Genomic DNA, 20,486 nt, shown 5'->3' with positions numbered 1-20,486 from the left:
TCGGAAAGCGGGAAAAATTATCATATATTTATTTTTACATGCAATATAAAATTTAGTGATTATTTTTTAAATAAATTATAAATTTCAAATTTTTAGATTTTTATATTGAATATGATTTTAATAATAAATATAATAAAATATAGATAATAATTACATTATATACTTTATAAATAAATAAATAGCGAATAATTTTGAAATGACAGGTCTTTTATTATCAACATTATTAGTACAGTGAAACAGCTAATATAATACAATAAAATAGTGCCGTTTTACAATAGAGCGCCATAAAGCTTTTTTTACACGTATCGCGTTTAATATAATATTATTTTCTTCTTTTTAATTAGACTTACTCCTCTTTCATAAAGATACATAAAGTTTAAGTTCTTTATCAATTTCTGGATGAAGGGTTAACATCAATTGATTAAATTGGTTATCTCCAATTAATCTTCGTAAAGTAAGTAACTGAAAAAATATAAAAGAGAAATTTTAATACATAATATAAATATAAATTTTCTACAATAAAAAACTAACATTTTACCTGATTTTGTAATGTATCTTTCAAAGATATACTAGATAAAGGATCACTAAAGTCAAGTCTTCTTTTCCGCTGTTCATGTTTATTTCCATATTCTTCATCCTCGTATTGGGATGGACTAGATTGTCCACTAATTGACAAAGACCTAGATTAAGTGAAAATGCTAATTTTTATACATACATTATTTTTTATTGTAATTATTTATATTTTACAAAGAATACGTACTCAATAGCACATCCAATATGTTCGCATCTTACATCGTCAAACTTAGTAATATCATTAAGAGTTCCGACAATATTAGATATTATTAGTGGAAAATGTTGAAAAACACTAGGAGGACTATTAGCTCCAAGAAGTGAACAAAGTGCAAGAGCTAATAATTTACGTCTTTCTAACTGAGAAATATATGGCATTCGATTAACCCATATATGTATTATTTCTCCCAATACAGCATCTTCTCTTGCTTCATTTCTACCCATTTTTCTGGTTAATTCGCTTATTACCTAAACAATAATTTAGATATTTATAATTAAATCAATACTTATACAATGCATAAAATTTTAATACCTGTATAAAAATATCTTTATAAAACCATAGAACTCTTGCCACAATAGATAAATACATAGTCATTGTCATCATAACTTCTTCCTCTCTATACATATTCCTATTAAAATTAAAATAAACATTAACATACTTAATTTATTATAATATATATAAACATTTATACTCACTCAAATATAGTTATTAAAACAGGTTTAATAAGTTCTGCACCTTGTCGAGGCGAAGCACATAAACATAGTTCAAACACTGTCATTGTCATGACTGCTCCTTCTGGATTCAGATCTCCTAAGATTGACCTAAGCGTTTCAATTATAACTGCTCCTCTTTGACTTAAAAATTCTTGAGGACTTAATATTACATATGCTTGAACTATGTACAAACATAATTTTAAATGTTCAAATGATTGTTCTAAAAATATAAAAATCTTCAAATTTTCAAATTTATGAAAATCATTAATAAATTCATTTAAAACTATTCACTAACCTAAAACAGCAGGTAAATTTTTAGCCAATTCCATTATAGCTGGTGTTGGCGCAGGTGCGTTTTCCAATAAAGCTAACCATAATCGCAATCCATCTTCTAACAAATAAACATGACAATCTTGGTTTACGTCGCAACTTAAAGCAATAACAGCTACTACCAAAGGTTCTATAACAATACTTTCAGGACCTAAAGCCTAATAAATAATCAAAATATTATCCATTTTTTAAAATCTTAAACAAAATTATAATTAAGTATAATTATTTATTTTAATTATTTATATTAATTTAATTTTATATATAAATAATACATATAAAGAATATACCTTTTCCAGATGTACAAGTGTTGAAATTATAGCGCATCTTAACATATTATATTCTTCAGAATGTTGCCAAAGTGCTGGTAGATATGAACTAAGAGTTCCAACATGTGGATTTATTTCACTACCAGCACGTTCAATCATAAATGATAATACATATAACACATGCATCTAAAAATAATTTAAAATATATTTTTTTTATAAATCAAAATTTTAAAAGTTATATAACTATACCTTAGTATCACATTCTTTTACTTCTTTTAAAAGAGATAACAATAAAGAAAATGCAGGTTCTAAATATGGTGAAAATTCTTCTGGATTAAATTGGAAATCATCTATTGCGAGTTTTAAAGCATCACTTGCTGCCAAACGAACACCTAAATCTTCTTCAGGACTCAAAACTTCAACCATAAGTTCATATAATTCCGGTCTCAATTCTGCACTTAATTTTACAGCTACAATTTTATTAAAATATTTAAGTCAATCATAATAAGAATAAAAATTATTACATAATAAATTTTATTTATTTATTTTATCTATTTAAAAAATTAAAATTTAATTACTTGTCCATCGTCCAATAAGCCAACATACTCGTCTTCTAATAATTCTATAGTTATTACTTCGAATTTTCAGTTCTTCTTTTAAAGTTGTTGAAAACCATTGATCAAAATTTACCTAAAATGTATAAGTATAAAATATATAAATATAAAAATACGATAATTGATACCATGATTGAATTTAATTATTTCATCATAATATTTCATTTTTACCTCATCATATAAATCAAATGCAGCCAAACCAACTGCATTATATACTGCATCTTTTACTAAAATAGCATGAAGATTATTTGGATCAACTGGTTGATGATGTCTTTGCATTAATTCAACTAAAATTGGTACAAGTACTTCTCCAAACTGATGGAAAATTGCTACAAACAAACATTCGGTACAAGGCTGAAAAATAAATTAAAATATAATAATATTAAATTATAATAAAATTTATAATTGTACATTATTTATAAATATTTATAAATAATAGAATATGAAATATTCACCCTTAAACTATATTTCCATGATTCACCACCATCATCAACAACTGAAAATTTTAATATAATCAAAAAATGTAAAAGAATGTAAATATCTTGTATATAATATGAAACAATTTTAATATAATTTAATATAAATATAATATACATATCATTATATACATATATAAATATTTACCAAAATTTTCTGGATCTGTATCCCATAATTCCAATTCAGCAGGAGTTAGAAGGAAATAATGTGTTACAAGTCTTGAACAAATTTCAGTTAATGTTTCAGGAGTAAAAAATTCTTGTCTCAACTGATTTGCTCTTAATGTTAATGGATCTTTTGTATCTATATTAATAAATTTCTAAGTTTAATGAATTATATTCATAAATTTACAAAATAATAAACATTATATGTACCTTCAAGAACTTTAGCTGGTTTGTAATAAGAAGATATCAAAATGCCTTTCATTAAATTTAAACATTGGATAACAAATCTTTCAAAAGCTAAAGCTTGACCCGCTTCAGTAAAACAATAAAAAACAGAAAATTCTAAGGAAGTTGGTATTAGTTCTACATAGCAAAACGGATGCATTTCTAATACTCCTATTAATACTTTAGTCAAATGAATTATGAATTTATCACATACTTCCATTTCTATTCCTCTTGATATTAATGTTTTCCCTACAATTATATTTGCATTATTATTAAAAGAAGAAAATATTATATATTATTATAGTTTGTATAAAAAAAAAAGTACTAACGGCATTCAAGACAGGTTCTTGCACGTTCAAAAACAATTTCTAAAAATGACATAGCATCCTGAGATTCTGAAAGCTTATTAAATCCATTTACAATAAGTGTTCTAAGTATTCTTAATAGAAGTAATGCTTTTTCTAAAGCTTCTTGTATCTGATTTGTATCTGCTCCATTTGATGCCATTATAAGAAAAGATTCTGTGTATGTATTCCATAAATTCAGAATAAAACTGAACACATTAATGGTTAATTCTTGGAAGAGTCGTCTATCTGGAGCTAAACGTTTAGAGGCTAAAGACTTAACAACATGATGTAATGTTAACAGTGCCCGATGTTGGGCCAAAGGATTTTGTCCTCTTATAACATCTAATAATGTTGGAATTAACGAACGCCACTCTCTAGGACAATCATATCTGTACAATATTACTTCATTTAATTTGCTTTGGATACCAAAATAAATATTTATTCAAATTATTTAATATCAATTACCTTGCAATTTTGGCAATAAGAGCTGCCAATTGAACAGCTATTTGATTTACAGGTTCTTCAAAGTTTGCTATTAAACGTTGTCTAAGAAATTCCTTTTCATCATCTGCAATTCCACTATAATAATTTATATTAATTTGTTGTTAATTTATATTTAAATATTTTTAAAATGTTAATATCATAGTACTATAATTTAATTTCATTAAAGAATACTTACTTTGGAGCATTTTTTCTCCAATATCTATCAACACCATTTTTAAAACATAAAATAGCCATCCATCTAATATTGATACTCAAGGAATGATTAGAAAATACATTCTGAAACAATTATTAATGTTTTACTTGATATCAAATTATTATATATTTATTAATTATAAATATAAAATCTTTCATAACCTAAATTAATTTTATATAAATAAATAAATATATAAATATTTTATAATATAATTTATTATTATAAAAATATAAAAATAAAACTTTATAATATAATAAAATTTTTTATTTTTTAATATTTATTTATAACTTACATATAATGCAGTATAGAATCCTCTTTCAGTTTCCCATTGTTTTAAAGTTTGTTCAGCTGGTTTTAAAATATTAGGATCTTGACTACCCGCTTGTTGAAGAATTTCTATCACTGCAGCATCCATATCTTCCTACAAAATATTATTATATTTTATTTTTATATTAAATTTAAATTACTGACTGTTATTTGTTTTCCTTTGAAAGTATCAACTGAACTTAATGAACATGTGCTAATGATATCTTCTTTTCTGATGTTTAATTTTATTATAAAAAATCACAAATATTATTTCTATTTAGTTATATTAAAAAAGAGATCATTGCGCGAAATCAAATACCTTCTATTGTTATATTATTTTCGTCAAATAAATTATCATTTCCCTTATTCCGGGTGAACAGTTCCTAACCTACAAGAGAATATTAATCATACACATCCAGATATTACCTATCTTATATGGGGGTTGTAGAACTATTTTCGGTAAACTCCATTTATCGTAAATATCTATGTATTAAATCGATACATAACGAAAATCATCAGACACTCTACATCAAAATGTCACACACGCCCGCAAGTCGGCATTTCAGAACGCTGCCCCCCTCCTGTTCTTTTCTTTTTTTATAATATACGGTGGTGACAGTTATTGTGTAGTGTGAACCACCTTATTATGCGTAAGATGTGATTCTTTTCTTAATTTATTTCTTTTTTACTATTTTATAAATTATAATCTATTTCAATTAATAAATTATTTATTTATACTAAAATAGAAAATCTCATTTAATTTTTAAATATATTATTAAGATAATTAATTATTTTCATAGACCAGCATATAACATATCATTGATAAAATACATCTTAACATTTATTCATAACTATATATTTTAAATAAAAATAAAGTTTTTGTGTTTATTTATCTTTTACATAATATAATATGTTAAGTGATTATGAATTCTTTAAAGAAAACTTATTAATTTTACATTTATAATTTTATATGTATAAAATAAATATAATTTATTAATAAATTAATTAAATATTAAAAATTTAAATTAAAATTTCAATAAATAAGTAAATGTTAATGTGATTATATTTAGAAATTTATTAAAATTTATTTATTATTATTTTCATTTTAAAATTTTATTATATTTAAACCGGATATCCGATATGCGCACTCTAGTGTTCACTAAGGTGATGAACGTTCTTTCTGTTCATGGCTTGTGATTTCTTGTCACAATGAAGGTATGTATCCAAAAATATTTTAAGAATCTATATAAATATTAAAAATAATTAATAACAAAATTTATACTTTGAAATATTATAAACAATTTTATATATATATATATATAATTTTAATCTAATATCTATTTATGTATATACCTACATTATTATCCAAGTATATAAAATAAGTAATTTTATTTAATTTTAATATTATTAATAAATAAATAAATAAATCATATATGTCAAAAATAAAAATGATTTAAATTTCCTTTACGTAAAATATATAAATTTATGAGTTTCATTATTAATATATTATAGCTATAGAACTAATTTGATAAAACTAACTTCATCTTTGTTTTAATACAATATTTATTTTCTTTAGCTGAACGTATCTTATCCTGCAACAGGATGTCAGAAACTATTTGAAATCTCAGATGAACATAAACTTAGAATTTTTTACGAAAAGCGCATGGGCGCTGAAGTTGAGGCTGATGCTTTAGGTAACGAATGGAAAGGATATGTTGTTCGCATTTCTGGTGGTAATGACAAACAAGGATTTCCTATGAAACAAGGTGTTTTAACAAATGGTAAGATAAATATTCTCTATTACAATTTTTATTATATCAGCTCTATAAATTTTTATATTTTGTAAATTAGTTTAATGATTAAATTTATAATAAAATTATTACTTATAGAAATATTAATAATATGTTATTATTATGAATAGGACGTGTTCGTTTATTACTTTCAAAAGGACATTCATGCTACAGACCTAGACGTGATGGCGAGCGTAAACGTAAATCTGTTCGTGGATGCATTGTTGATTCTAATCTCTCAGTACTTGCACTTGTTATTGTCAAGAAAGGAGAAAAAGTATTAATTTTCTTTCTTATTCTTTATCTAATAACCATGTTCTAGGGTATATCTAAGAATTTGTTTATTATCTTATGATATTATCGTAGACATGGGATATTAAATATCGCTTCTTGATTTGAGAAATTATATGATTTATATTTTTTCTCAGTGTACAAACGATACATATATTAATGAATTATTTGAATTATATATATATATAGATATAAGGATTGATTCATATTTTTTTTAAATAAATTTTTATAGGATATTCCAGATTTAACTGATAAAGATGTTCCACGACGCTTGGGACCTAAAAGAGCAAGTAAAATTCGTAAACTGTTCAATTTATCTAAAGAAGATGATGTACGTCGATTTGTTGTAAAACGACCAATTCAGAAAGAAGGAAAACCAGCACGTTCTAAAGCTCCCAAAATACAACGCCTTATTACCCCACTTACTTTGCAGGTACATATATACATATATATACATTTATTATTTTAATTTTAGAAAATTAGAATTATAACACAAAAATATTTTTACAGAGAAAAAGACATCGATTAGCTTTGAAGAGAAGGCGTAGCTTGGCTCGCAAACAACAAGCAGCTGAATATGCAAAATTATTGGCACAAAGACAAAAAGAAGCAAAAAATAGACGTCAAGAAGAATTAAAACGAAGACGCAGTGCTTCTATGCGGGATTCTAAATCGTCCAGTCAATCAGCACCTACCACTCAAAAATGAAATGATTACAATGATGTATTTACAATTAAATAAAAAAATTTTAATTTATTTATATTGTTACATTTATTATAATTTTTAAGCTTTACCTATTTTTATTTATTAATATTTAAGAAAATTATTATTGTGCGAAAATATTTAAAAATTATTAAAATATATCGGAAACTTCAAATTTTCGTATACTGAATTAAACTTATTAAGCATATATGTATTTTAATTTCTAACTTTTCCAAAATGATTACTTATATTTGTATTATATTTGGATTTGTAGGATTAACTATACAATGTTAATTCTAAAAGCCAAAAGAAATATAAAAGTTGATTTACAAAAATGTCGAAGCTTATTGATAGCTTATTGATTTGACTTATATAAAACAAAATGGAGAATAAAATAATGGTGTAACGGAAATACATTCGTTTTAGTATGTAAATATATTAAAATTTAAATTAGGATTTAAAATATGTTATTTATTTTGTATAAAATTAAAAATAATAATTATATCAATAAAAAACATAACAAATACAATTTATTATATTTAAATTTTTATATATTTTAATATAATTTTAATGTTTAAAAATATTTAATAAACAACGATTATTAGTTCATTATGAAGATAAAAAAATCTATTAATTATATATGGTATTCTTGTCGAAATTATAATCTTTCCCAAATACTTTTAAGGTTAGTATTAATTAGTTTTAATTAATTTTTTTAAAATATTGTTTATTTTAATTATATATTTAAATATAAAATAAACGAGAAGAGAATATTTTAAATAAAATAAAAAATTATTTAATACTTAATATCAATTATTTAATTAATTATTTAATACTTAATATTTATATATTTAAGCATACGCAATATTTATTTACAGGAAACATTTTAATAAGTTCTATTGTACAAATTCCCAAGTTACTAATGAATATGAAATACCAATAGAAAATATTCGTAATTTTAGTATTGTTGCACATGTTGATCATGGTAAAAGCACACTTGCTGATAGACTTTTAGAAATAACAGGTGCGATAAAAATAAATTCTGGTAAACAAATATTAGATAAACTACAAGTTGAAAAAGAACGTGGAATTACAGTTAAAGCTCAAACAGCATCCCTTAATTATACATATAATGGAATCAATTATCTTCTTAATTTAATAGATACACCTGGTCATGTTGATTTTTCTGCTGAAGTACACCGTTCATTAGCTCCTTGTCAAGGAGTAATTTTAGTAATAGATGCAAATGATGGTGTACAAGCACAAACTATGGCTAATTTTCATTTAGCCATTAAACACAATTTAGTTGTAATACCAGTAATTAATAAAATAGATTTAAAATATGCCAATCCTGCTAAAGTTATAAATCAATTAGAAACATTATTTGACATAAAAGAATCAGATGTTTTAAAAATATCTGCTAAATTAGGCACTGGAATACATAAGATTTTAGATGCTATAATTGAAAGAATTCCACCACCTAATGTATATAGAAACAAAGCCTTCAGAGCTTTGATATTTGATAGTTGGTATGATAAATATAAAGGAGTAATTTTATTGATATATATTAAAGAAGGATCTTTATCTATAAAAGAACATATTTCTACAATGTATACTAAAAAATCTTATGAAGTTAGAAATCTTTCATTATTGAGACCTTCTGAAGAATATGTAAATAAATTGTAAATATTTTTATAAAAATATGTTAATTATATTAATATATATGAAAATGATTATATATGATATCTAGATTTGCAGGTCAAATTGGATGTATTTCATGTAATGTGAGATCTTCCAAGGAAATATTTATTGGAGATACATTACATATAAAAAATCAAATTACTGAACCTTTACTAGGATTTAAATCACCAAAACCAATGGTTTTTTCAGGCGTTTATCCAATTGATCAATCAGAATTTCATAATATAAAAATTGCTATTGAGAAATTAACATTAAATGATAGTAGTGTTTCTGTTTCATTCGAATCTAGGTATTTTTTATGATATTTTTCGAATCTATTAAATAAATTAGATAAAAAAGGCTTATAAATACTGAATATAAAGTAATTTTATATATTTGTCTTAAACATTTTTTTAAAATTTTTATTTTATTTTAGCGTAGCTCTTGGTCAAGGTTGGAGAATTGGATTTTTAGGTTTATTACATATGGAAGTATTTATGCAAAGATTAGAGCAAGAATATGGTGCACTTTCAATTGTTACAACTCCTAGTGTTACATATAAAGCAAAAATTATTGGTAAAAAAAATATTAAAAAGTATAAAACTGATATGATTTCATTTAATAATCCTGCAAATTTTCCTGATCCTCATATTGTTGAAGAATTTTATGAACCTATGGTATTAGGAACTATTATAGCACCAAGTATGTATAATTATCAAATTTTACAATATAACTTATATAGTTAAATTAAAAAAAAAAATTGTATATCTTTTAATTATTTTCTAGATGAGTACATGGGTACAATAATGAGTTTATGTTTTGAAAAAAGAGGAGTACAACATTTCACGAAAAATATTGGTCATAATAGAACATTGTTTCAATTTTTGCTGCCATTGAGTGAAATTATTATTGATTTTCATGATACATTGAAACGTATAACTTCGGGATATGGTACTTTTGATTATGAAGACCATGATTATGAATCTACAAATATTGTAAAAGTAATTATAATTATTTTAATATTCATATAATAATATTATATTTAAATTATAATTTATTTCTATTGTAATTAATAATTATATTTTACAGTTAAATATTGCTTTAAATGGTAATATAGTGGAAGAACTTAGTATTATTATACATACTAGCAAAATTCAGATAATGGGCAGACAAATATGTAAAAAATTAGTAGATATTCTCCCACGTCAATTATTTGAAGTAGTAATTCAAGCAATTGTTAATGGAAAGATCATTGCAAGAGAAACTTTAAAACCATACAAAAAAGATGTAACTGCAAAACTGGTAAACAATTTTTTTTTATTGAATATTGTATATTTTTACATATCTTTATTATTAATTTTTTTCATTTTAGTATGGTGGTGATATTACTAGAAGAATGAAATTATTAGCTCAACAAGCAGAAGGAAAAAAAAAGATGAAGATGATTGGAAGAATATCTATATCAAGAGAAACATTTATAAATCTTTTTAAACAATAATAAAAATACAAAAATTATCATTTTAACTTTTATATTTAATGTAATTATAGATATAATCACGTTAAAGAAAATTATTAAATACATTTCTATATAACTAATATTTTACTATTTATTCTACAAATATAAAATATTTTTTAAAATTTGTTTATCATTTTAATATTTTGATATAATATATATCATTAATGAAATTAATTTTTTTAATATTATATTAGAAATATATCATTGATTTACAGAATTAGGTATAGGGTCTGACAATTGATGCGTATTATTTGAAGTATTTACAGAGTTTACATTTTCTTGTTTAAAAGTAGAATTAGTATTAAGATTAATATTAGATGTGGATGCTGGATCTTGCATATCTAATTGACTTTGAGCAATATCTTGCAGAGCAGCTTGAATCCTTTGTAAAAGAGCTTCTCCTTGTTTTACAACTTCTTCTAGCTGTTCACCAGCTTCTTGATTTTCTTGTTCAAGTCGACTAAGACTTGCAACTTGTAATTCTTGTGATGATTCTTCACTTGGCAAACTTTCTATTAAAGTATCAATATCTTTTGCACATCTTGCTATAAGTGTTGCAAACAAAGCTGCATAATCTAAAATATAAATATTTATATAAAAATAATAATAATTATCAACATAAAATTAAGAAAAATGAATTATATATAAAAATAAATATACAACCTTCTTGAGGTTGATGTGGCTGTGGAGTTCCAACACGATCAACAAATTTACTAGGTATTGAATATTGTTGTAAAATACCCACACTGTTACAAAAATGTTCTGCTTGCTAAAATAATAAATATAAATTAGATTATTATATATATTATAATTATATATAAATAATTTTTATAATCAATTACCTGATTTATAGTATCTTGCAATTGTGTTAAACGATCTGCCATATTTTTCAAATATAATTCTTATAACTATATTCTTCCTATAATATAATCAATAATACTATTCTAACATCACTTTATTTAAATACAATATTTAATTTTACTATGAAATATAATCATGAAATTTCTCATTCAAAAAAATTAACGTTCATGTTTAGATTAATTTAACTAACCTTAAAATTTACCGCAGCTTTAAATATAATTTATGATGTTGAATATGGCAACATCGCTTTCATTTGAATCGTATTCTACTTTATTTTAATATTTACTCTAATATTTACTCTAATATATACTCGAAACTTTATTTTAATATTGCAGTAAATAAAAAGATATAACTAATATCTTTTTAATTAGTCTAAATATACATAATCTTCTTAATAATTAAATTTAATAAATAAAAGTTATAGAATGTTAAAAATTAAGTAAAGAAGCGAAGTATAGAAATTTCAAGTTTGTATGAGATTGTAGTTTTAAATATTTATATTTAAAATATTTACATCAATTTAAATAAATATTAGTATTAATAAATTTAAACTATTTTGTAAACAAAATTACATTGTTGTTCACATTATTATATTGAATTATAATTATTTCACTTTTTCTTCTTGTTCATCAAGCTAAAAACAAATATTTCATAAAATCGCAAGAAATCTCGTAAATTTATAAAATGCGAAATTATTAATTTGTAATAACTTAATTAATTATATCGATGTACACTGTTGCCAAATTTATTCTCATCAGTTGTATCCAGAATAGGCCAGCATGAAGAAAAAAAGATTTCAAACAATTCCAAAATTATATATTTGATCGATAAAAAATGAAAAACAAAAAAAATAAATAAAATTTTTCATTTTTATGTTATTTCTATATTTGAATTGATTATATATCATTTAAACGATTATTTTAAAAATATTGCTTATTAGAAATTATAAATATGAAAGCGACATACACAGGCGACATATTAATTATTATGTACAAACTGAATGTTATTCATGTAAATACTTCACATCATTGCATACATGATCATGGCTCATGAATGCACACAAGTGAAGTTAAAATGAAATTTCTAAATATAATATATATAATTTAAAAACAAATATATATATTTTATATATATATTGTTGTTATATATATATATATATATATTTCTTAATTTCTATTGAATTAAAAATGGAAATTCTCTTATATCGATCGACATGAGCACTTTTAAAAATTATTATTTTATTTTTAACAGAAACATAATAGGAATAAAATCTTAAGTCATGTATATACAAAAACAATTGTAAATTATAAATATTATAACGATTTCCAAATTCGTTTAGATATTTAACGTATTATAATTATGAGAAGGAAGTTAAAAAAGAAAAGGAGTTCATATTAACTTAATTTAGCATTTTTCCATTGCATTTTATAAAATGTTTACATGGGGAAATATTTACAAAAATATGAGTAGGGTATGATGAAATGTAGAATAGGAAAAGGGATGAACAATATAGTTTTATAAACGATTTAATTGAGAGTACCCCGACATTGAGGAGCTCCACATAGGCAAGGGATTTTATCATCCTCCAATGGAAATTTATAATCATATGTAATTTCTTCGTTAACTCCTATTGGTTGTTTACTATAGATTACAATTTTCTTCTGGCTTTCAATTGTAATTACTTTTGCATAACAATTCGGCTAAAAATAAGTGAAAATTAATAATATAACTTTCGGATTATTATATAAATTTATAAAATATATTCTATGAAAATGAAACAAGCACTAGTATAGTACTCACATTGCAGCTATGATTAATAAACCGTGCTAAATTTCCACACTTTGTTGCATCAATAATTGTATCTAAATCAATGCGGAAAAGATAAGAACTACCGATACCGGTAGCTTCGTATTGAGACTCTCGTAAATCAGCAACAACTGGTCTAACCATTTGACCAACATATTCGATAACCATTTCATCAGCTGCAATTGGTTCCATAGCAAATAAACCCCAATCATGTATACCAGATTTAGCAAATTTCAATTGCTTTTTTCTAAACTATAAAGTAAAATAAATGACATTAAATTTTTTGAAATATAGTTTATAATCAATGATTAAATGAAACAACTAAATTCTTACTTTCAACTGATTAAATTTAAGAAGGTCGCTATCAGTATCGATACCGAAAGCTGTTAATAATCGACGTTGATTACTTCGAGCTTCGCGAGATAAAGCTTGCATTTTACCAGTTAAAGCTTTAGTATTGTTCTTTGGACCATTCATTGTTCCATCACCAGAGACATAAGAGCCATTATTATCTTCAACGTCATTGCTTCGTTGTATACTTTGCGCATAATGATGCTATAAACAATAAATTTTAATAAATTAAAAAATTAATAATTATATAAAAATTAATAAAAATTACTTTTTATATTAATTTATAATCATGAAAGTTAAATACGGAAATATGATATATATATTTTATTATGAACTTTTAAAAACATTTTTTTTTAAATCTGATCTTTAAAAAATCTCATATTAATAAGTAGTTAAGGATTATTAAATATTAATAATTATTAAAATAAAAAATATATACCTTATGCTTAGCTTTTTCACGTACATCAACTTTATAATATCCTTCCGTCCTTGCACTTCCGCTTGTATGCAATCTAAGTTCATCTCTTTTTCTTCGTTTTGCAGGACTTGGAATATCAGTTGGAGGATGATCGACCCAGTGTGTATCATTTAACCAATAACCTTGACTATCATCGGCTAATAAAGCTTCGTAACTTCGTCTTAAATATTCCACATCCTCTGCATCTATTCCTCTAGTTAAAAATTCATACAAAATAGCCATTTCTGACATAAGATCACGTTCTTTGTATGTAACTATTGGTTCCTCCACTTTTTTTGGATATTTCTCATAAATATATTCATTTTCGATATTTTCTTTTTCTCCTTCATGATTTTGATGAACACGCATTTTAGTATATTTATTGTATTTTCGTTTCTCTACTTTATGTGTTTTGTCTTTGTTCTTAGATAATTTTACAATTTTTGAAGATTTAAGTTTTACAGGTTTTATTGGTGCTGAAGGCGTACGAAGTACAGATTTTGCAATTTCTGATTGTGTTGGTGGCAATGAATATGAATGTTCCATGAATACTTGTGAAGCTTGTGAATTTTTTGGACTTTGTTGGCTATTGAGTCGAAGATCAGCTTCAGCCTGATACCTAATTAATGCAAAATGGAATAATTTTATGTTAATTTATATACTACATATAATATATATAATGAATATATATAATGAATATATTTTTATTTTTATTTAAATTTACGAACCGTAATCTTCTAATTTCTAAGCTTTCTTCCTCCGAATCGGTAGTAGGTATCTCACTAAACATTTCAATTTTTTCTGATTCTTTTAATATAGGTTCATCGTTAATATACTTAGCAGACATAGTTTGAAGAGCTCTAATAATATTTGGTTGTACAGGTCCCGGACTTCTATGTCTTATAATATTATCTTGGCCAGCTAATGTTATTAAAGCTTCTGCTGCAGAATTTTCCATTTTTTGTATATCACATGATTCTTGTTTACCTGATGCTATTGAAGTATTTTTTATTTTTTTTTGTACTTCATCTTCCACATTCTTTGTTTCTGTATCTTCATTGACTATTCGAATATTTTCAAGATATTCTTTATCCACAGATTTATCATCTATTTTTTCATTATCTTCTTTATCACTTTCATACTTCAATGGAGATAATACAGGGCTAGCTTCATCATCACATTGTGGGAATTCATTTGAATTTACATCTTTTATTTTAATGTTAGGTATTGGTGTCTCTCTGCCAGTAGGAGTTGGGCAATCTAATGATCTTTGAATTGCAAGTTCTGTTAAAATATCAGGATCTTCACTGTTGCAAGCCAAGGGCTGATGATCTGACAAATGGCTGTCTGTGTCTTGCTGAAAATAAAAATTATTTTTAAAAAAATATAAAAAAATATAATAGATAAATGTATATTTACAAAAATTATTTGTGATTTACTAAATTATATACCTCATCCTCAAAATTTCCAGAACATACTTCTTCATCGGAACTCTCACTTGAACTATTAGAAGATTCACTGCAACTCATTTCCTCACTACTACTCTCACTTGATGCAGATGATGATGAAGATGATGAAGAAACACTTGGAAGAGAAGTAATTGGTCTTTTAACTTTTTGCACTGATGCTAAGTCAAGATCACTATCGCTTCCTATGAGTTCTGTATCAGCGTGATCAGATTGACGACTATCTTCATCTTGTGGTAATGGGCTTGGAGCTTTAATTTTGCGCTAATAATATAAACAATGAATTTTATAGTTAATAAGTTTATATTATATTATTAAATATTCATATATTATATTAGAAATAAAATCTCATATAATAAAAATAACAATTCTACCCTGAAAGAAGGCATCTTTGGCATGCTAGCTCTAATGCCCAAACCAAATCCATCATAATTAAATCCAAGTGGAGTTCCTTGTTCCAAAAGTAATGATAATCCTTGAGGTTTTTGACTTTCTTCTTTATTACTGTTATTAACAGTGGTATTTTCTCCTTCTTGATTTCGATTTTTTTCCGACTTCTTTTCATCCCACCATACTTCAAACAGTTTAAATGCCGTATTTTCAATCATTTTTTTATTAAAATCTTTTTTTAGAATTTGTTTTAATTCATTTACAACTCTGTTTAATACACCATTAATAGTAGGACCCTAAATGTTTAAAAATTAAATTATGTAATATTTAAATTGACAATAATAGATATATATTTAATATATATTATTTAAAAGATAATGTATATATACATACTTGTGGATTATCTTTTGTAATATTGTGATTTGCCATAGCATGAAGTCTTGATTGAAAAGATGGATAATAATTTGCTCCTTGATGATTTCCTACTGTTCCAGAAAATGATGTAGTATTTGGTTGATAATGACTTTGTAAATATGTTGTTCCATAGGGATATGGATATTGTGCTGGTCTTGGCCAATGATACATATCACTGGCTGGATAATGAGTTAAATGTCCAGGATAACCAGCTCCTGGATATAACTGACTCGTGGGTTCTGTTTGAGCTATAACCTATGTTTAAGTAATAAAATATAAATAAACAGTAATAAAATATAAATAAATATAATAAATAAATATAATTATATTCACTTAATATTTTTATTATTACCTCTTCAATTTTTTCATCTCCTGAACTTAATGGACTTAATGACATTCTATCATCATCAGGCGGAGGTGGAGGTGGTGGATCTTTTGGAGGTTCTGGTTCAATTTCATCTGGTGCAGGACTATAACTACCCAATAATGCTTCATCTTCACTTGAACTTATAACACTTCCTAAATCTTCATCAACAGAGAATTGATTAATGCTATTTTCATGTACTTTCCATCGTTCTTTATTCCTTTCTCTAATTTTTTCAAAACATGATTTATATGTTTCAAGAGATAGAAAAGGGCTTGGTGGTTCTGAAAGCATTTCATTATCTGCATTGACAGATTTTTTTTCATCTTCAGAATCACTACCAAACTGCAAGAAAGGTGGTGCCATTCCTCCTGCTTTGTCTTTCAATAACATAGCAATTCTAGTATCCAAATCTAATGTTTTACGAGTTTCTATTGGTGAATCTCGCGATGAATTTTTTGTAACATTTTGATTTTCTTTTTCTTTTTTAGGTATATGATGTATTTTTACATTAGAAGTCTTAGAAATTGGAATTGTATTAGAATTAGGATTATCTAAATTTGTCCCATGTTGAACAGGCCACATAGAAGATGATGCATAATTTGCTGTTCCTGTATTATTTCCCCACCATATATTTGAATTTTGCTGCATTGAAAGATTTTGTGATACATTTTGTGGCATATTTGCTAAATAATTATTTGGAGGTTGGTGATGATAATTACTATAATAAAAATCATAATTTGTAGCTGGAGTAGAATTTTGAGAATAATTACTAGAATAATTTAATTCACTAGGTGCAGTACCATAGCCTAAATCGCTTCCTGCACTGCCACTAGGAGTAGGATAATCTCTATATTTATTGTATCTTGAATTTTCTATATATGTATCTCTTGATTTTTCTACAGTAGATATCAATTTCTTACTACTTCTGAAATCATCTCTTTCTTCACTAATCATTTTTTCAATTGGAGTTTGTTTTCCTTGTTCATTTTCGGACTTTATTTCTTTCTCTATTTTCTTTTCTGGCTTTTTTTCTGTAGTTAATTCATCGTAAATTTTTTTACACTCTTCTCCAAATGCATCAAGAAATACTTTTAAAACTTTACCCATCACAGATGTATTATTTAATTTTTCAACACAAGCTTTTGAAGCTTTTGTAGTTTCAAACACTACTCTTGCAATTCCAAGATGTTTATTAGTTACAGGATGATAATAAACAATGAGTTCTTCTACAGCTCCAAATTTTTGAACCATATCTGTTAAAAAAGTTTTATCAATATTGTCATTTAAATGACAAAATGTCACTTCAAGCGGAGGGGGTTCACCACAATAATTAGAGTCAATTTTAAATCTAGGTACAGGTAAGTCAAGTTGTTCTAAACGAGTCCAAATTCTTGTTAATTGTGATCTTGGATCTCTAGGTTGAACTTCAGGATAAGTTGGATCTCCTGGAACCATGCCATCATATCTATATAATTTTGTTGCACCTTTTACCAAGAATGGATCAACTAATAGCTTATAATTTCTTGGTTTCTGAGGTGTTTGAACTACAGGTGTATCTTTTTGTAAATGCAATGCATGGGTATGGCTATGTTTTGATGATTGACTTGAATTTTGAGATACACTTTGTAAATTTCCATGTGAATGACGATGACGATGTGAATGTGTATGTGAATGTCCATGTCCATGCCCATGTCTCTCCATTCCGTTCATTGCCTCCAAGCATTATCCACTCATAAATTGCTGCAAATTAAATTTATGAATAATGATTGTACTATATGAATCATATTAGATGTTAAAATATAAAAAAAATACAAATTTTTTTAAATATTAAATAACATTATATATTTAAATACATAATAAATATTTAAATAATATATTTTACATAATTTAAAATATATAAATATTATAATTAAACATTTATGTATTTGAAAAATATTAATATATATAAAATGTTATATTATTATATTTTAATTAAAAACAATATTATTAATTAAAGACTTGAAACTTCTTACATATTATTTTGAATCAATAAAATTATGAAAGTATTCAATATTTAAAAAAAATTAATAAATATATAAATGAAACAAGTAAAATAAAATTAAATACAATCATCAAAATGCACTTCTTAAAATAAAATATAAAAACTTACAATAATATAAAGAATATTATTTGTTAATATGAAACTTAATATATATTAAAAAGATTTATTCTGAATTTTAACTTACTTCCAGTTTGTTTTTGTTTTTCTGGTGAATTGCTTTGATTGTTAATATAAGAAATTCATGTTTCAATAAAACATAACCTCAAACATTTCGAAGGTTTTAGGTTGGACTTTAGTACGAAGAAATATTATGACAATCATTTCATAAAAAGAATTCTTATATTATGTCTTTTAAATTTACTTTTTTGTATAAACTCCAATCAAGTGAAGATTTTTTGTGAAAAACACAGTCCTTAAATTTTGTACAAGTATGTTCCGGTTTTTTCAAAAACTTGTAATTTTTCAACTTGTTCGAATAATGTCGTATTTACTACATGAATGTTATTTATACATCAGCCTTGATACTTGACTTTTCTTTATTCTTCGTTGACTTTTCTTCGTGAAAAAAGTACAGGTTTATTGATACTACCTTTCCGACCAGCGCAAAACTACCTCAATGTTTGACTGTTAAGCACAACGCACTGCGCCCCGATTTTCCTAATTTTTCACAACTAATAATCAGTAGTACAAACAATAGTACGCAAACTAACTAATTCAGTGAAACTTATTCCACTTTAACTTTATATGTAGAATACGTTTACTGTATTTTAACAAATTTATAGCTTTAATAAAACTATGCGAACAGATTCAGATGACGCCATCCTTGTTACAAAGAACATGACGGTCCTTTTAATCATTTTACTAAATAAATCATATTAATATTTTTAATAAGAATAGATATTTTACGTTATCCATAAAACAATATTAATAGAATTGTTCCAAAAAATTGTTACGCTAAAGTATCCCAAATGAAAGTCCAAGTAGATAACAGAGCCAAATATTCAACATTTTTTTTTCGTTTCCTACTCTGTCTTGATTCACAAATTTTCGTACAGTTGAAAAAATAGTTGAAAATTTTGCCTACCGCTGGCATTCTGTATATTTACCAATAATTTACAAAGGTAATTAAATGTTTAACGACAGTATTGCAAAATAATTGCTGAAAATCTTCTTCCCATACAATCTGTAGTATTTAATCCACGTATTGGTCAGTTGCGATCTAAGAGAATTTTCTGGCTACCTATTAACAAATCAACTTTCTGCTTTTAAAGAAAATTGCGCATTATCATGCGCACACGAAAATATACATGAATACTATACTTCATATCGAAATAAAATTTTAAATATCACATATTTTCAACATTGACGTAAATTTAAGAATGGAAGACTTAATTACCTATGAAATAAATATCGTCAATGAAATTGCAAATACCCTTGCCTTGACATTTATAAATACAATATAGTAAATAATAATATATTTCATAATTTATAAATAAAATTTAGATAGAGTAATGACAAAATAATGATTTCTTTTAGTAATCTAGTTTATTAATTGTTAATAATTTTATTTATATAAAATATAGCTTAAATTATAATTAATTGTTTTGAAATTTTATTCGGGTATCTTTACAATTAAATTCATGA

At 24.8% G+C, this 20,486-nt stretch overlaps 5 protein-coding genes across 11 annotated transcripts; 2 read left to right on the top strand and 3 right to left on the bottom strand.

Annotated features, from left to right (window-relative positions):
• Positions 1-189: 189 nt before the first annotated feature.
• On the bottom strand, positions 190-5,309 carry LOC107992850 (importin-11). Of its 4 annotated transcripts, none has more exons than XM_017048953.3 (18): positions 5,137-5,309; positions 4,697-4,825; positions 4,387-4,487; positions 4,173-4,286; positions 3,690-4,096; positions 3,346-3,609; positions 3,119-3,274; positions 2,950-2,990; positions 2,666-2,848; positions 2,459-2,570; positions 2,130-2,350; positions 1,902-2,066; positions 1,580-1,772; positions 1,267-1,504; positions 1,103-1,199; positions 761-1,038; positions 539-680; positions 190-462 (listed from the first exon to the last, which is right to left on the bottom strand). In XM_017048953.3, the coding sequence occupies exons 2-18, from the start codon at positions 4,817-4,819 to the stop codon at positions 358-360; spliced, it is 2,940 nt and encodes a 979-aa protein (XP_016904442.1). In that variant the 5' UTR covers positions 4,820-4,825; positions 5,137-5,309; the 3' UTR covers positions 190-357. The 4 variants fall into 4 exon arrangements, with proteins under 4 accessions (XP_016904442.1, XP_016904445.1, XP_016904443.1 ...); XM_017048956.3 differs by having other exon boundaries at positions 539-665; positions 5,137-5,307; XM_017048954.3 differs by having other exon boundaries at positions 5,030-5,297.
• Positions 5,310-5,336: 27 nt separating this feature from the next.
• On the top strand, positions 5,337-7,547 carry LOC107992723 (small ribosomal subunit protein eS6). Its single transcript, XM_017048764.3, has 5 exons — positions 5,337-5,925; positions 6,287-6,491; positions 6,632-6,777; positions 7,024-7,224; positions 7,302-7,547. The coding sequence occupies exons 1-5, from the start codon at positions 5,920-5,922 to the stop codon at positions 7,497-7,499; spliced, it is 756 nt and encodes a 251-aa protein (XP_016904253.1). The 5' UTR covers positions 5,337-5,919; the 3' UTR covers positions 7,500-7,547.
• Positions 7,548-7,791: 244 nt separating this feature from the next.
• On the top strand, positions 7,792-10,769 carry LOC107992864 (translation factor GUF1 homolog, mitochondrial). Of its 2 annotated transcripts, XM_017048980.3 has the most exons (8): positions 7,817-8,178; positions 8,372-8,517; positions 8,656-9,175; positions 9,244-9,483; positions 9,610-9,875; positions 9,960-10,174; positions 10,263-10,475; positions 10,546-10,769. In XM_017048980.3, the coding sequence occupies exons 1-8, from the start codon at positions 8,105-8,107 to the stop codon at positions 10,669-10,671; spliced, it is 1,800 nt and encodes a 599-aa protein (XP_016904469.1). In that variant the 5' UTR covers positions 7,817-8,104; the 3' UTR covers positions 10,672-10,769. The 2 variants fall into 2 exon arrangements, with proteins under 2 accessions (XP_016904468.1, XP_016904469.1); XM_017048979.3 differs by having other exon boundaries at positions 7,792-8,178; positions 8,372-9,175.
• Positions 10,686-12,797, bottom strand: LOC107992865 (mediator of RNA polymerase II transcription subunit 21). Of its 3 annotated transcripts, XM_017048982.3 has the most exons (5): positions 12,261-12,797; positions 11,741-12,184; positions 11,532-11,608; positions 11,353-11,458; positions 10,686-11,264 (listed from the first exon to the last, which is right to left on the bottom strand). In XM_017048982.3, exons 3-5 carry the CDS (start codon positions 11,571-11,573, stop codon positions 10,891-10,893), a joined length of 522 nt encoding a protein of 173 aa, XP_016904471.1. In that variant the 5' UTR covers positions 11,574-11,608; positions 11,741-12,184; positions 12,261-12,797; the 3' UTR covers positions 10,686-10,890. The 3 variants fall into 3 exon arrangements, with proteins under 3 accessions (XP_016904471.1, XP_016904470.1, XP_061940917.1); XM_017048981.3 differs by having other exon boundaries at positions 12,065-12,797; XM_062084933.1 differs by having other exon boundaries at positions 12,123-12,797.
• Positions 12,798-12,944: 147 nt separating this feature from the next.
• Positions 12,945-20,085, bottom strand: LOC107992844 (histone-lysine N-methyltransferase SETD1). The gene is made up of 10 exons (XM_017048947.3): positions 19,027-20,085; positions 16,787-18,541; positions 16,414-16,689; positions 16,005-16,316; positions 15,616-15,894; positions 14,893-15,521; positions 14,147-14,783; positions 13,690-13,911; positions 13,351-13,608; positions 12,945-13,250 (listed from the first exon to the last, which is right to left on the bottom strand). The coding sequence occupies exons 2-10, from the start codon at positions 18,509-18,511 to the stop codon at positions 13,077-13,079; spliced, it is 4,512 nt and encodes a 1,503-aa protein (XP_016904436.1). The 5' UTR covers positions 18,512-18,541; positions 19,027-20,085; the 3' UTR covers positions 12,945-13,076.
• Between the last annotated feature and the right edge of the window lie 401 nt (positions 20,086-20,486).

The sequence above is a fragment of the Apis cerana genome, linkage group LG1 (genome assembly GCF_029169275.1).
Source record: "Apis cerana isolate GH-2021 linkage group LG1, AcerK_1.0, whole genome shotgun sequence".
Classification (NCBI taxonomy): domain Eukaryota; kingdom Metazoa; phylum Arthropoda; class Insecta; order Hymenoptera; family Apidae; genus Apis; species Apis cerana.
Note: the sequence above shows the minus strand (reverse complement) of the source record. Positions and strands in the feature narration are given on the sequence as shown.

Bases quoted from the DNA above. Each gene is read 5' to 3' on its own strand.
- LOC107992850 (XM_017048953.3), bottom strand. From the start codon at position 4,819: ATGGATGCTGCAGTGATAGAAATTCTTCAACAAGCGGGTAGTCAAGAT. The intron at 3,610-3,689 runs GTTAGTACTTTT...ATATAATTGTAG, and splicing joins AAGAACCTGTCTTGAATGCC to GGAAAACATTAATATCAAGA. The intron at 1,039-1,102 runs GTATTAAAATTT...ATTATTGTTTAG, and splicing joins ATAAAGATATTTTTATACAG to GTAATAAGCGAATTAACCAG.
- LOC107992723 (XM_017048764.3), top strand. The intron at 6,778-7,023 runs GTATTAATTTTC...AAATTTTTATAG, and splicing joins TTGTCAAGAAAGGAGAAAAA to GATATTCCAGATTTAACTGA. The intron at 7,225-7,301 runs GTACATATATAC...ATATTTTTACAG, and splicing joins TTACCCCACTTACTTTGCAG to AGAAAAAGACATCGATTAGC.
- LOC107992864 (XM_017048979.3), top strand. From the start codon at position 8,105: ATGAAGATAAAAAAATCTATTAATTATATATGGTATTCTTGTCGAAAT. The intron at 8,179-8,371 runs GTTAGTATTAAT...ATTTATTTACAG, and splicing joins CTTTCCCAAATACTTTTAAG to GAAACATTTTAATAAGTTCT. The intron at 9,176-9,243 runs GTAAATATTTTT...TATGATATCTAG, and splicing joins GAAGAATATGTAAATAAATT to ATTTGCAGGTCAAATTGGAT.
- LOC107992865 (XM_017048981.3), bottom strand. From the start codon at position 11,573: ATGGCAGATCGTTTAACACAATTGCAAGATACTATAAATCAG. The intron at 11,459-11,531 runs GTAATTGATTAT...TTATTATTTTAG, and splicing joins TGCAAGATACTATAAATCAG to CAAGCAGAACATTTTTGTAA. The intron at 11,265-11,352 runs GTTGTATATTTA...TTTATATTTTAG, and splicing joins GCCACATCAACCTCAAGAAG to ATTATGCAGCTTTGTTTGCA.
- LOC107992844 (XM_017048947.3), bottom strand. From the start codon at position 18,511: ATGAACGGAATGGAGAGACATGGGCATGGACATGGACATTCACATACA. The intron at 13,609-13,689 runs GTAAGAATTTAG...TTTACTTTATAG, and splicing joins TTAAATTTAATCAGTTGAAA to TTTAGAAAAAAGCAATTGAA. The intron at 13,251-13,350 runs GTGAGTACTATA...ACTTATTTTTAG, and splicing joins TTATTAATCATAGCTGCAAT to CCGAATTGTTATGCAAAAGT.